Source organism: Pleurodeles waltl, chromosome 6, assembly GCF_031143425.1.
Source record: "Pleurodeles waltl isolate 20211129_DDA chromosome 6, aPleWal1.hap1.20221129, whole genome shotgun sequence".
NCBI lineage: Eukaryota > Metazoa > Chordata > Amphibia > Caudata > Salamandridae > Pleurodeles > Pleurodeles waltl.
Window position 1 is genome coordinate 660,380,685 of NC_090445.1, and position 13,547 is coordinate 660,394,231.

The 13,547-nt window shown below is 44.5% G+C and overlaps 1 protein-coding gene across 1 annotated transcript in view; it reads right to left on the minus strand.

Moving 5' to 3' along the window:
* Window positions 1-13,547, minus strand: part of IPO9 (importin 9) — a 567,644-nt gene that overhangs the window by 395,908 nt on the left and 158,189 nt on the right. Inside the window, exon 14 of the mRNA XM_069239031.1 lies at window positions 10,515-10,674. Coding sequence (XP_069095132.1) covers window positions 10,515-10,674 — 160 coding nt within the window. The remainder of the gene's footprint in view (window positions 1-10,514; window positions 10,675-13,547) is intronic.

The following is a 13,547-nucleotide window of genomic DNA, read 5'->3' on the forward strand; positions in this document are numbered from 1 at the left end:
CTCACTGACACGCTGGGCTGATGTTAGAGCAATAAGGAGAGCTACTTTCCAGGAAAGGAATTTCGTAGAAGCTCTATGTATTGGTTCAAATGGCTGCTTTATGAGTTGCGCAAGAAAAATATTTAGATTCCAGAAGGGAAGAGGAGGTCTGAAGGGTGGAAAAATCCTGAAAAGCCCTTTTAGAAATTGTTTAATCAATCTGGAGGACCATAACGGAGGTGAAGAGTCTGACCGTCTATAAGATGCAATCCCTGCCAGGTGAACCTTTATGGAGAAATGGGCAAGCCGGAGTGTGCCAAATGGAGCAAATAAGACAATATTTGTTCCGGTGATGAGGAAAGACGATAAATTTGTTGTTGTTGGCACCACAAACAAAATCTCTCCCACTTACATGAAAAAGTCTTGTTGGTGCTAATTGCTCTGGCTCTTGACAGTATATCTATGCACTACTGCGGAATGTTTAGGTGTGCAAAGTCAAGGTGCTCAGAAGCCATGCTGATAACTGCATTGATTGGGGATTCGGATGTAAGTCTTGTCTGTTGGTCATTGTTAGCAGAGGCGGAGATATTCTCAGTGGGATGCAAGGTTTCACTGACAGGAGAAGAAGCTCTTTGAACCAATGCTGGCAAGGACAGTATAGGGCTATTAATATCAGCTTCCATGGTTCTCTCCTTTTTTGTTCGAACTCTCAGGATCAAGGGAATGGGTGGGAAAGCGCAGGCACAGATTCCTGACCATGCTATGGAAAACGCATTCCCCCATGATCCCCTGTGGCGCTGCCAGCTTGCACAGTATTGGCATTTGGTGTTTGACCGGCTGGCGAAGAGGTCGAGGTAGGGTGATTTCCCACTAGGAAAACATGTGGTTGACCGTGGACTGGTCTAGTTCCCATTCGAGACAGACTGATTTTAATCTGCTGAGCGAGTCTGCTACTTTGTCCTGGATGCCTGGAAGGTGAACTGCTCTTAGGAGTATGCCATGCTGTACAGCCCAGTCCAAATCTCCTGAGATTCCTTGGAGAGAGGAAGAGATCCTGTGCCTCCCTGTTTGTTGATGTAATGCATCATAGTGGTATTGTCTGTTCTTATTACCACTTCTGAATCTGCTATCTTTGGAAGGAAAGCCTGTAAGGCCAAGTGGACTGCTTTTAGCTCTAGCAGATTGATGTGCATTGTTTGAAACTATGGTGGCTATTTGCCAGGTATCTGCACATCCTGCAAAACCACTCCCCAACCCTCCAGAGAGGAATCTGTGGTGTTTATCAATGGGGCTGGGCGAGGAAGAAAATAAGTTACTTACCTGTAACTGTAGTTCTCCAGTATTGGAATGTTTCATAGATTCACATGCTTGAATCATTACCCGTCGTCGAGATGGGAGTCCCGGTACAATTTTCATAAGTAATGTTAAAACATATTGAAGAGAAAAAGGCCCTAGGCCTCTTCAATTTCATAGTCTATCAGAGTCATTTTGTGAAAAGGACCAAACCTGATCCTCCACCAATCAGGCGACAGCACCCTTCAGAACCTCCTGAGAGAAGCTCTAGCACCTCAGATTTTCCAAGCACAAGTGCTTATATTATGTTGAATACATGTATAAATAGAAAGAAAGAGGTGAAGTGAGCTTCTCCGGAGAGGCGGGTGGGTCGCATGTGAATCTATGAAAGATTCCAATACTGGAGAACTACAGTTACAGGTAACTTATTTTCTTACTCCAGTATTGGAACTTTCATAGATTCACATGCTTAAATCAGAGTAGAAAGCAATAACTATGCACATTGTAAAATGACATCATCTTTAATAAACAAATTATCTTAAACCACAAACCCTTCTTATCATCATGCATAAATTGATGAAGTATATGAGTGTACTGACATATGTCTCCATATATATATATATGTATATATATATATATATCTATATATATATAAATATAAGTATCTCCTTATCTCTAATATATATAGAGATATACCTGTGAAGATACATGATGAAATTTGAATAAGAAACCAGTAATAAAACATCATAAGACACTACTGTAACATGATCAATGTCTGAAAACCTGCTTACTTATGGGATTATGATAGCGTTCTGTTATCTTTAGATGCATTTCTGTTTTTTTTTTTTTTTTTTTATGTGCATACCTGTTCTAGGATGGAGGAGAAATGGCTCACCTTCACCTGAAGAGATTCCTGAGAACCGCCTGGCCCACTGCTACCTCTCCATGCGAGAGGGACTCCAAGCAATAGTGCTTAGTGAAGGTATGACAGCTCTTCCATGTTGCTGCCCTACATATGTCTTGTAGTGGCACTCCGGCAAACAGTGCCGCTTACAATGAGACTTTTCTCGTCGAGTGGGCATGCACAGACGACTGCAAAGGTTTGCCCGCTGCCTGATGGCAGAAGCAAATAGGCGATCCATCTAGAAATACTCTGCTTGGATAGCGGGCACCCCTTCCTAGGAGCACTGTACGCCACAAATAGTTGATTAGAGCGCCGAAAAGCTTTAGTCCTGTCCAAATAAAATTGAACGCATCTTTTCACGTCTAGAGAGTGTAATGTTCTCTCCGCTGGAGTAGATGGATGAGGGGAAAAAAGACTTGAAGACCAAAGGTTCGTTCATGTGAAAGTCTGACGGAACCTTTGGAATAAAATGCGGGTTAGTGTGCATTAGTAGTCTATCTTGTTTAAGCTGCAGGAATGGCTCTTGGATGGACAGCGCTTGCACCTCACTGACCCGCCTAGCTGATGTAAGAGCTATCAATAAGGCAACCTTCCACGACAAGTATTTGAGAGAAGCACGGTGGATCGGTTCAAATGGATGCTTCATCAGTTGTGCCAGAACAATATTCAAATTCCACGAAGGAGGTGGCGGTCTGAAAGGAGGGTAAACCCTGAGCAGCCCCTTCAGAAATCTCTTAATGAGCCGAGAAAAGAAGAGCGAGGGTGTGTCATCTGAACGTCTGAATGCAGCTATGGCTGCTACATGAACTTTAATGGACGAGTGTGCTAGGCCAGATCGAGCTAACTCTAAGAGATACGGCAATATCTCTTCTGGTGGTGAAAGTAGAGGGTCGATTTGACGCTGATGACACCAGGCACAGAATCTTTTCCATTTACACTGATACGCCTTGTTAGTGCTATCCGCTCTGGCCTTTGACAAAATATCCCTGCAGTCCTGCGGGATGTTCAAATGTGCAAATTCTCTGTGGTGAGGAGCCATGCTGATATCCGCATTGACTGCGGATCGGGATGCCGAACTTGGCCGTTGTTCATTGTTAGTAAATGAGGTAACAGCTCCAGTGGAATATGAGGTTTGACTGACAGAATGAGGAGCTCTGTGAACCAATGTTGGCGCGGCCAGTACGGGGCTATCAGTATGAGAGTGCACGGTTCTGTTTTCATCTTCGTGAGGACCCTTGGGATCAACGGAATGGGAGGAAAGGCGTAAGCAAAGATGTCTGACCAGACTATCGAAAACGCATTCCCCCAAGATCCCTTTTGGTGATGCCAACTTGCGAAGAACTAGCATTTGGCGTTGTCCTTCTTCGCAAACAGATCCACTGTTGGTGTTCCCCACTGGGAAAAAATCTGGGTCAGTACCATCTGGTCTAGTTCCCACTCGTGACAGTCCGATTTCTGCCTGCTGAGTGCATCTGCTGCCTTGTTGTTTATTCCCGGCAAGTGTACCGCCGATAGTGAGGCCTTGCTGCGAGGCCCAGTTCCAGATCGCTTGGGGTTCCCTGGAGAGGGTGAGAGATCTTGTACCTCCTTGTTTGTTGAGATAATGCATCGTAGTGGTGTTGTCCGTTCTTATCACCACTCGCGATCCAGAGATTCTTGGGAGAAACGCTTGTAAGGCGAGGTGCACTGCCCTGAGTTCTAACCAATTGATATGCATTGATGACAGATGAGTTGGCCATTTGCCACTTATTTTCAGGTCCTGTAATACTGCGCCCCAGCCTTCCTGTGAGGCATCTGTTATGGTCCACGGGGCTGGCTGTTGAAGAAACGAAAGACCGATTGAGAGATGACGCTTTTGAGACGGCCACTTGAGGGTTTTGATCATTATCGGAGTTATTTGTATCCGGTCTTCGAAAGTGCCTGATACTTGGAGCCATTGACGGTTTAGCTGCTCCTGCAAGGGGCGCATCTTTAGCCGACACAGAGGGATCAGAGGTATGCATGAAGACATCATGCCCAATAGTGATTTGAAGAGACGGACTGTAACCTTTCGTCTTTTGTGTATGAAACTCCCTAGGGTTAGTAACCTTTGTTGTCTCTCTAACGTGGGACATGCCATGCCGGATTCCGTGTTCAGTTTTGCTCCCAGAAAAGTAATATTGCGTACTGGTAGAGGGTTGGACTTCTCCCAGTTGACTGTGAATCCGAGATTGGTCAGTAAGGAAACGCACCTTCTTGTTGACTTGTGTGCTCCTGCGTAAGTCTTTGCCTTTATTAACCAGTCGTCTAAGTATGGAAAGACCTGGTGCTTTCTTCTCCTGAGAAAGGCTGCCACTGGTGCTAGGCATTTGGTAAATATTCTTGGGGCTGATTTGAGCTTGAAGGGAAGGACGAGATATTGATAATGGCTCCCGGCTACGGTAAATCTCAAATACTTTCTGTGGGCAGGGTGGATTGGTATGTGGAAGTATGCGTCTCTGAGGTCTAGCGATGACATAAAATCTCTTTGATTGAGACGCAGAAGGACGTCTTGCAGGCTGATCATTCGAAACAATTGCTTTTTTAGGTATACATTCAGTTGCCATAAATCGAGGATCGGCCTCCAATCCTTCCACTTTTTTCAAATGATGAAGAACCTGGAATAAAATCCTGTTCCTTGTTGAGCCCGAGGCACCTTCTCTATAGCTCCCTTGAGAAGGAGCTTGTAGACCTCTTCTTTGAGTTGTTGAGGATATCTTGAAGGAGTCCTGCGGGGAGGGTTGGAGGGAGGTATCTGGACAAATTCTAAAGTATGGCCCCGTTCCACTAATTGTAGGACCCACTTGTCTGACGCAATGGTTTGCCATTGACTGAGAAATAAGGAAATTCTCCCGCCCAGGGTGACAGGAGGAGGACTGAGCGTAGCCGGCGCCTCGACAACATCAGGTTTTACGAGCTGAATCTTTGGCGGGGCGGGTTGAACGTCCACGGCCTGCCGGTCTACTATAGGCTGGTTGAGTCGGTTGCCTTTGGGAGTAGTTTGGCCGATATTGTTGTGAAGATGATGGATAGGAAGAGTATCTCTGTTGTTGATATCCCCCTCTGTAAGAGGGCTGGCCATGCCCCCTAGGACGAAAGGACGATCTTTGATATTGCAGGGTCCCTAATGACCTTGCCGTGTCCGTGTCAATTGACTGTAGGGCTTCGTCCACATGTTTCCCAAATAGCGTTTGGCCATCAAAGGGTAAGTCTAGGATTTTATTCTGGACTTCTGGACGAAATGAGGTGGCTTTGAGCCAGCCCTGTCTTCTTAATACAGCAGCACCTGCAAAAGCTGTCTGACAGCAGTGGTCGCTATATCCATTGCACAGTCGATAAGCTCTGCAGACGTGCGTTGACCCTCTTGTACAGTCTTATTTGCCTCTGATTTTACGTCTTCTGGCAGTTGATTAATAAAAGGTGCAATATCCGCCCAAAGCTGTCTGTCGTATCGAGACAAAATAGCCAAGGAGTTGGCAGCTCTAAGCACTAAGCTGGCCATAGACGAAAATCTTTTCCCTATGTTATCTAGCCTCCTACCCTCCTTATCTGGGGGCGCGGAAATCGGAGCAGAAGGATTTTTTGATCTTATTTGAGCCGCTTGAGCTACTACTGAATCTGGAGGAGGATGTCCTGTCAAGCATGTTGGTGCATCATCAGGAGCTTTGTATTTCTTATCCAGACGTGGTAAAACTGCTGTGACTGTTGCCGGATTAGTCATGACTTTAAGGCCTTCTTCCCACAGGTAGAACACCATCGGGATAGAGCGCACAGACTTCTGGAAGGGCTCTTTAAAATCATAAAGTTAACAATCTGTTTGCTTCGTAGGTAGCGGTAAAGCAAAACGCTTTGCTGCCCTCTCTAGGAGATTGTGAAAACCTCCAATGTCTTCAGGTGGGGACTCCACCTTCGAATGAGAAGGAGAAGATGGAGCAGGAATAATACACTCTGAGTGAGTATCTATGAGCTCTCCTTCCTCCTGATCTACTTCTGAAATGTCAGTGTATTGGGGAATTGTCATGTCCGGGGTGGCCACATCTGTGAGATGCAAAGACGTTGGTCTTCGATGTGGAGTAGAAAGACCAGAAATGGGCGATGGAGGAGGCTGTTCTCTTTGTGGAGGAAACCTTCTGTTGTAATCCACTAACATCGCTCTAAGGCCAGTAAGCAGGTCATTAGGAATATACGTTCCCTGTTGATACTGCTGATGCTCCAAGCAAGCCTGGGGATCATAAGCTTCCTCATATTCCTCCTCTTCCTGGTATTTTACATTCAATTCAGAGGGGCTGTGGGCTGTTCCAAAAGGCCCATCTTCATCTGAATCTTCATCTCCCTCCAAAAGATGTACTGGTACCAGGGAGGATACCTTACTAGGTGAAGTGTGGGTTGGAGTTAATTTTTCTGTTCTTTTTTGATGTTTTTCCCTCATCGACGACGTGTAAATTGACTGTCGTAGACGGTGCCGTCGACGCTGGACGCACCGTTATTTTAATAGCAGAAAGCTTCGCCGATGAGTCTACCGTCGACGAAGTCGTCGACGAGAGTAGGGCTGACACTGACATCAGCGCAGTCGACGATGACGAGGTGTAGACGGTCGTCGACGCTGATGTCGTCGTTGCAGTTCTCGTCGACGGTGGTGTACCTGTTCTCGTCGACGATGTCGCAGACGGAGCCGTTGACGATGGAAAACCTGAAGTAGCTGTTGTCATCGGCCATGCGCCCACCGACGGTGCAGTCGACAGGGAATCCGTCGACGAGGCCTTTTTTCCAGTCACAGAGGATGGCTTTTTGAAAGGCACAGATGGTGGAACAGATGAGGATTTCCTGTGCCTCTCAGAACTGGAAGAATGTTTTTTCCCCTCTTTACTTGAGAGTTTAGTTGGGGAAGAAGATGGGCTGCGACCCTTATAAGACCCTGAAGCAGTCTTTTTGAGGGCTTTCCTTGAGATTTGTGAGGGAGATCTAGAGCGTGATCTTGCCCTTTTAGTTGATCTCTTGGATGTTGATGATTCCTCACTCTCAGAATCAGAAACTGGATTTTTCCTATGCTTCAGTTTCTGCAGCCATATTAATAATCTGCCTTCTCTATCCTTTAAGGTCTTAGAAGAAAAAGTACGGCAAATCTTACAGTCCTTGGCTGAATGATCTGGGTACAGGCAGTAAATGCAGTCTTGATGAGGCTCTTCAGAATGAAGTCTTTTCTTCCCACAAGTCTTGCAGTCTCTAAAGAGACTTTTCTTTTCCTTGTCAGACATAGTTGAAAAATAGCTGACAAATCCAAATAAGTGAGTTTCTCTGAGAGAAAAAGAGCTGAATAAAGGTGTGAAAACAGAGCAGAGCTCTGAGGAGACTCCCTAGCACGACGTGCGGTAGAAAATCTGAGGTGCTAGAGCTTCTCTCAGGAGGTTCTGAAGGGAGTGGAGGATCAGGTTTGGTCCTTTTCACAAAATGACTCTGATAGACTATGAAATTGAAGAGGCCTAGGGCCTTTTTCTCTTCAATATGTTTTAACATTACTTATGAAAATTGTACCGGGACTCCCATCTCGACGACGGGGAATGATTCAAGCATGTGAATCTATGAAAGTTCCAATACTGGAGTAAAAAAAGATAGGCTGATGGAAAGATGATGTTTCTGAGACCACTCACTAGAGCCTTGGTGATGGCCGGAGTGATTTTGCTGTGAGCTTTGAAGCTTCCTGAGACCTACAGCCATTGCAGATTGAGCAGTTCTTGAAGGGGGCGCATTTTGCGTCTGCACAAAGGAACTTAAGGTATGCATGAAGACATCAACCCCAATAACAATTTGTAAAGGCATACTGAAATGTATTCTTTTCTTTGCAGTGACTTTGCCAAAGATAGCAGTTTTTGTTGTTTTTCCACAGTGGGGTAGGCCATGTTGGAATGAGTGTCCAGGGTTGCCCCTGGAAAAGTTATCATGCTTGATGACTGTGGTTTGGATTTCTCCCAGTTTACAGTCAGGCCTAAGCTGTGAGTAAGGCAATGCACTTTCTTGTTGACCTGCGTGCTGCTGAGAAGGTGTCTGCTTTTATCAGCCAGTCGCCTAAGTAAAGGAATACTTGATGTTTTCTTCTCCTAAGAAAGTCTGACATAGGAGCCAGGCACTGTGTGAATATCCTGGGTGTTAATTTTAGACCGAATGGAAGGATTCAAAATTGAAAATGGCTTCCAGCTACCATGAATCTTAGGTACTGTCTATGGGCTGGATGAATTGGGATGTGGAAATATGCTTGTATCCTTCAGGTCTAGGGTAGACAAAGTCTCCCTGGTCCAACCAACGAACATCCTGTAGGGTGATCATGTGGAACGACTGTTTTCTCAAATAGGTGTTTAATTCTCTGAGATTGAGGATTGGTCTCCAGTCTTTCCACTTTTAATGAGTGAGGAAGAATCTAGAGTAGAAACCTTTCCCTCGCTGTGACGGAGGCACCTTTTCTATTGCGCCCTTGAGGAGCATTTTGTTGATCTCTCTCTTGAGTTGTTGTAGATACCTTGGGGAAGTTTTGCAAGAAGGATTGGGAGGAGGCAGTTGGACAAACTCTAAAGTGTCTCCACACTTTACCATCTGTAAGACCCACTGGTCTGATGTTATGGTTTGCCATTGCTAGAGAAATAGTGAGATCTTTCTGCATAGATTTGGGTGTAGGTGTTTCGGGGTAGTCGGACCCCTGGACACATCATGCTCTGCAAGCCCAGTCTTTAGTTGGACGAGCTGATTGACCCCTGGTGGTAGACCTACTGTAAGCCACCGTCAGAAGATGTCTTTGGGAGTATGGCTTTCAAAATTGCTGGGAGGTGGATGCAAACTATGGATATCTGAACTGCTGGCAGCTTGCCCTATATGAAGGCATTCCACACCCTCTCGTGTTCCCAAAGATTTTGCCGTCTCGGTGTCAGATTTTATCGACTGCAATGCCTTGTCGATATGTTTGCCAAAAAGCACTTGACCATCAAAAGGAAGATCTAGTATTTTATTCTGTACTTCCGGACGGAATAATGTGGCCTTCAGCCAACCTTGTCTTCTGCGAATTACAAACCCGACACCTGCTTTGCACACTGCACCCGGCCGCCCCTGTGCCGCTGAGGGTGTGTTTTGTGTGCCTACTTGTGTCCCCCCAGTGCTCTACAAAACCCCCCTGGTCTGCCCTCTGAAGATGCAGGTACTTACCTGTAGGCAGACTGGAACAGGAGCACCCCTGTTCTTCATAGGCTCCTATGTGTTTTGGACACCTCTTTGACCTCTGCCCCTGACCGGCCCTGAGATGCTGGTGTGGTAACTTTGGGGTTGCCTTGAACCCCCAGCGGTGGGCTGCCTATGCCCAGGAACTTAGACTTGTAAGTGTCTTACTTACCTGGCAAACTAACCCTTGCTTACCTCCCCCAGGAACTGTTGATTTTTGCACTGTGTCCACTTTTAAAATAGCTTATTACCATTTTTACTAAAACTGTGTATGCTATTGCTCTAGTTCAAAGTTCTTAACTTACCTGTGTGGAGTACCTTGCATTTTATGTATTTACTTCAAATCTTGAACTTGTGGTTCTAAAAATAAAGAAAATATAGTTTTCTATATAAAACCTATTGGCCTGGAGTTAAGTCTTTGAGTGTGTGTTCCTCATTTCTTGCCTGTGCGTGTACAACAAATGCTTAACACTACCCTCTGATAAGCCTACTGCTCGACCACACTACCACAAAATAGAGCATTAGAATTATCTCTTTTTGCCACTATCTTACCTCTAAGGGGAACCCTTGGACTATGCATTTTGACGAAGAGTTAAGTTCCTTTGCACACCATAGTCTTCACACTGCATACTCCACAAATATTATGCGCTGTCCTCAATATAGTTAGTAAAAATATATGCCCGTTGGGTTTAAAAATAGAAAGTCTACAGCCACTAGAGTGATATTTTTGTAAACAATTAAACCACAATATTCCTGTCAGTCAATATGCTGATACCATTTTGCTTGTATACAGACACAGTATTGGAGAAAATTAACAATTAAATATTTATTGCTCTCATGCCACAGAACAGTCATTAAAACGCTGAGCAGATGGACACAAGAAAGTTAACCAAGAGGTGATGTTTCCCACCACTCTGATGTCCATGACATTCCTAAAATGGACTCCAGTGCCATGAACACAAAACCCAAGCAGATTTGAGAGTGGCTGTAGTTATAAACTCACAGGGAAGGATAAGGCATACACACAATTACATCACTCAACATCTACAGTAAAAGAAGAACCGATCATTCCGCGATGGAGAAAGGATTCCTCAGATTTGATGACGGCTGAGACACTTACCCCCAGATTGCTCGAACTGCTGAAATCCGCACAGAGGGAGGCTGCGTCTCGTGTAAACCACTGACTGTAGCCTGAAGGAACTGCTGTATAAGCTCTGTGGACATGGCAACTGTGAACCTGCTGGCTGCCCAGAGGGCACGTCCTAACAGGAAGGGAGACACTGAAGCACAAAAGTGAAAATGGATAGGTTTTTTAAACAATGAATCAACTCTCTGTAATATATTTCAAGAAGGCCACTCATAACAATGTTAAAACAAGCATTTGTAATGCAATAGGTCTCGCATTTTCTTGAGTTAGAGCTACTGGCATTGTAAATTCATAAGTGGACTTTTCTTGCCATGTAAGTTGGTCAACCCTGTCTCATAATTTCATCTTTTCCTGCCATATAATTCCAGTGGCCCATCATTTAACTAAAACTCTTCTATTTACCCTTGTCCTCTATCTTAAAAAACATATACAATTATCATGTGAACCTTTATCAGAAATAAACTTTTTGCATTAGAGTGTAATGCTCAAAACACCATAACAAAAATATCATTTGGGATGGATTGGAGGGTGAAAGGAAAGGAGTTGGGAGTAAAGATGGAGAGGACAAGTGGCCTAGTAATGGTGTCATGGGCCCTGGAATAAGAAATGAAAATGGTTGACTGGAATCCTGGTAGGAAATAAAAGCAGCAATTAGAGATGAGTGAGGTCCATAGGTCTCTGGGCCCCAGTGTCACTGCAGCTGTTGCTCCATTGATATCTAGGCCTCAGGAGAGAAATTGGATGGGGCAGAAAGAGAGAAGCAAAAGAAATACAACAGACAAAAGGAAGAAAGAGAAGGGGTCACAAAGAAAAGAAATAAGGGAACGAGAATGAAAGCACAACTAAGAGAAGAAATAGAGCAAACGTGCAAGACAAAAGAAAAAAGGGAAGGAACCTAGCAAACGAAAGATGACGAGGAAAAAATAATGAAGTGTGAAAAGAAAGAGAAAAATGAACATTAGAGAAAGAGCGAGATGGTGAGCGAAACAAGCAGAAAAAGCACCAGGGCATGTATGTACTGACAATCCCCAGAGACACAGAATGGGAAAATCACTGACATTTCGGGTCCCGACAAGTAACTTGTGGCTTCTACATACAGACGGAAAAAAGAGGGATTTATATTAAAACGTGAATTGACAGATAAAGATAAGAAAAACACCAGCGAGAGGAAGGAAGATCTACAAAAAAAAATAAAAAAGTAGAGGATGCATATCAAATCAAAGGAAAGAGAAAATAGCCAAAGAAAGATTGAAGGGAAGAGAAAAAAAATAGTGAAAGAATGAACACCTGATGAAGAAAAAAAAAGAGGAACAAGACAAGAAAAGAACCAAGTTTTTGCGAGTTTGAAGGAGGAGGTAGGAAGAGGAAAAAAAAAAAGGAGTAGTAGATATAAACAGTTGAAAGAGAGCAAAAATATTAATGTGTAGATTTTAAGAGCTGGAAAGAGAAAAGTGGGGGAGAAAGACAACACTGAGAGAAAACAGAGTAATGGAAAGAATGGACTGAGATAGGGGAAACAGACCCTCCAAAATAAAGATGACAGCTAAGAATAGATTTAATTGGCTCCCCCACGTCCTCAAACAGAAGTCAGAGTGTGGAACAGCAGGAGATGCATTATCAGATTTGTATGTGAACCAAAACACAGCAATACTGGGGCACTTCAGATCAGGATTGGGCGGTACAGACAGAGTTGTGTCACGGCCCAATGCTGGAATAACAGAAAGGCAGCGGGTGAGGAATGAGAAATGGAGCGCTGTGTAATACCTGGTATTGTAATAATGGGGCGCTGCAGGTTAGGGCTGAGGTGCAGTGACACAAGTTGTATGTGGGCTGCAGTACTGGAATAGTAACACGCACACAAGGTCAGAAGTGAGGTATGTTAATGGAGCTGTGTGTGGAACCTAGTATTAGCGTGCAAGTGTTGCAGAGTGTAAGCCTGGAGGTGCCCTGGTGAAGCTACGAGCGTGGCCCAGCATGGGAGTGGCATTGCCTCTAAATCACAGAAGTGAAGAGTCCTGAAGGGCGTGTGTGTGTGTGTGTGTGTGTGTGAGCCTTAGTACTGAGAAGAAGATAAAATACTTACCTGTAACTGTGGTTCTCTAGTATTGGTATCTAGGCAGTGGTGTTGAGTAAAGGTGTGGCTGCGAGTCCTAGTTGCCGCTCTGCCAATCTGGTGTAGAGGCACTCCTGCGAAGAGAGCTGCTGAAGTAGCTACCGCTCTAGTGGAGCGTACCTTGATGTTGGCTGTTAGCAGTTTTCCCCCTAGCTGGTGACAGAATTGTATGGCCGTGGCGATCCACCGAGCTACAGATTGCTTGGTAACAGCATTCCCTTTAGTAAGTTGACCATAGCTAATGAACAACTGATCAGCTTTACGAAAACTGCTAGTCCTTTGTATGTAGAATTTGAGACACCTTTTGATATCTAAGGAATGCAGCGCCCGTTCTGCTGGAGTTCGAGGGTTTGGAAAGAAAGTCTTTAATATTACTGGTTCGTTCAAATTAAAGTTGGAGGGAACTTTAGGAATAAATTTAGGATTAGTCCTCAGAATGACCCTACCTGATTTAAACTGAAGAAAAGGTGGTGAGATTGTGAATGCCTATGTCACTAACCCTCTTCACAGAAGTAAGCGCTAGAAGAACTACCATCTTCCAAGAGATATATTTAATATCAGCTTTGTGAATAGGCTCAAAGGGATGCCTCATCAATTGCGACAGAACAATATTGAGATGCCAGGGAGGAGGAGGGAGTTGAATCAGAGAAAACATCCTGAATAATCCCTTTAAGAATTGCTTTATTATCCTAGAGGACCATAAAGATGGTAAAGCTGCAGTACGGCAGAACCGAGAGATGGCTGCCAGGTGAACTTTGATAGATGAATGGGAGAGACCTGATTTCGCTAACTGCAAAAGATACAGAAGAATCTGCTCTGGAGAAGACTTTAAATGATGAATACTGAAGGTTTTTCACCATATGCAAAATCTTTTCCACTTGAGTTTGTATGTC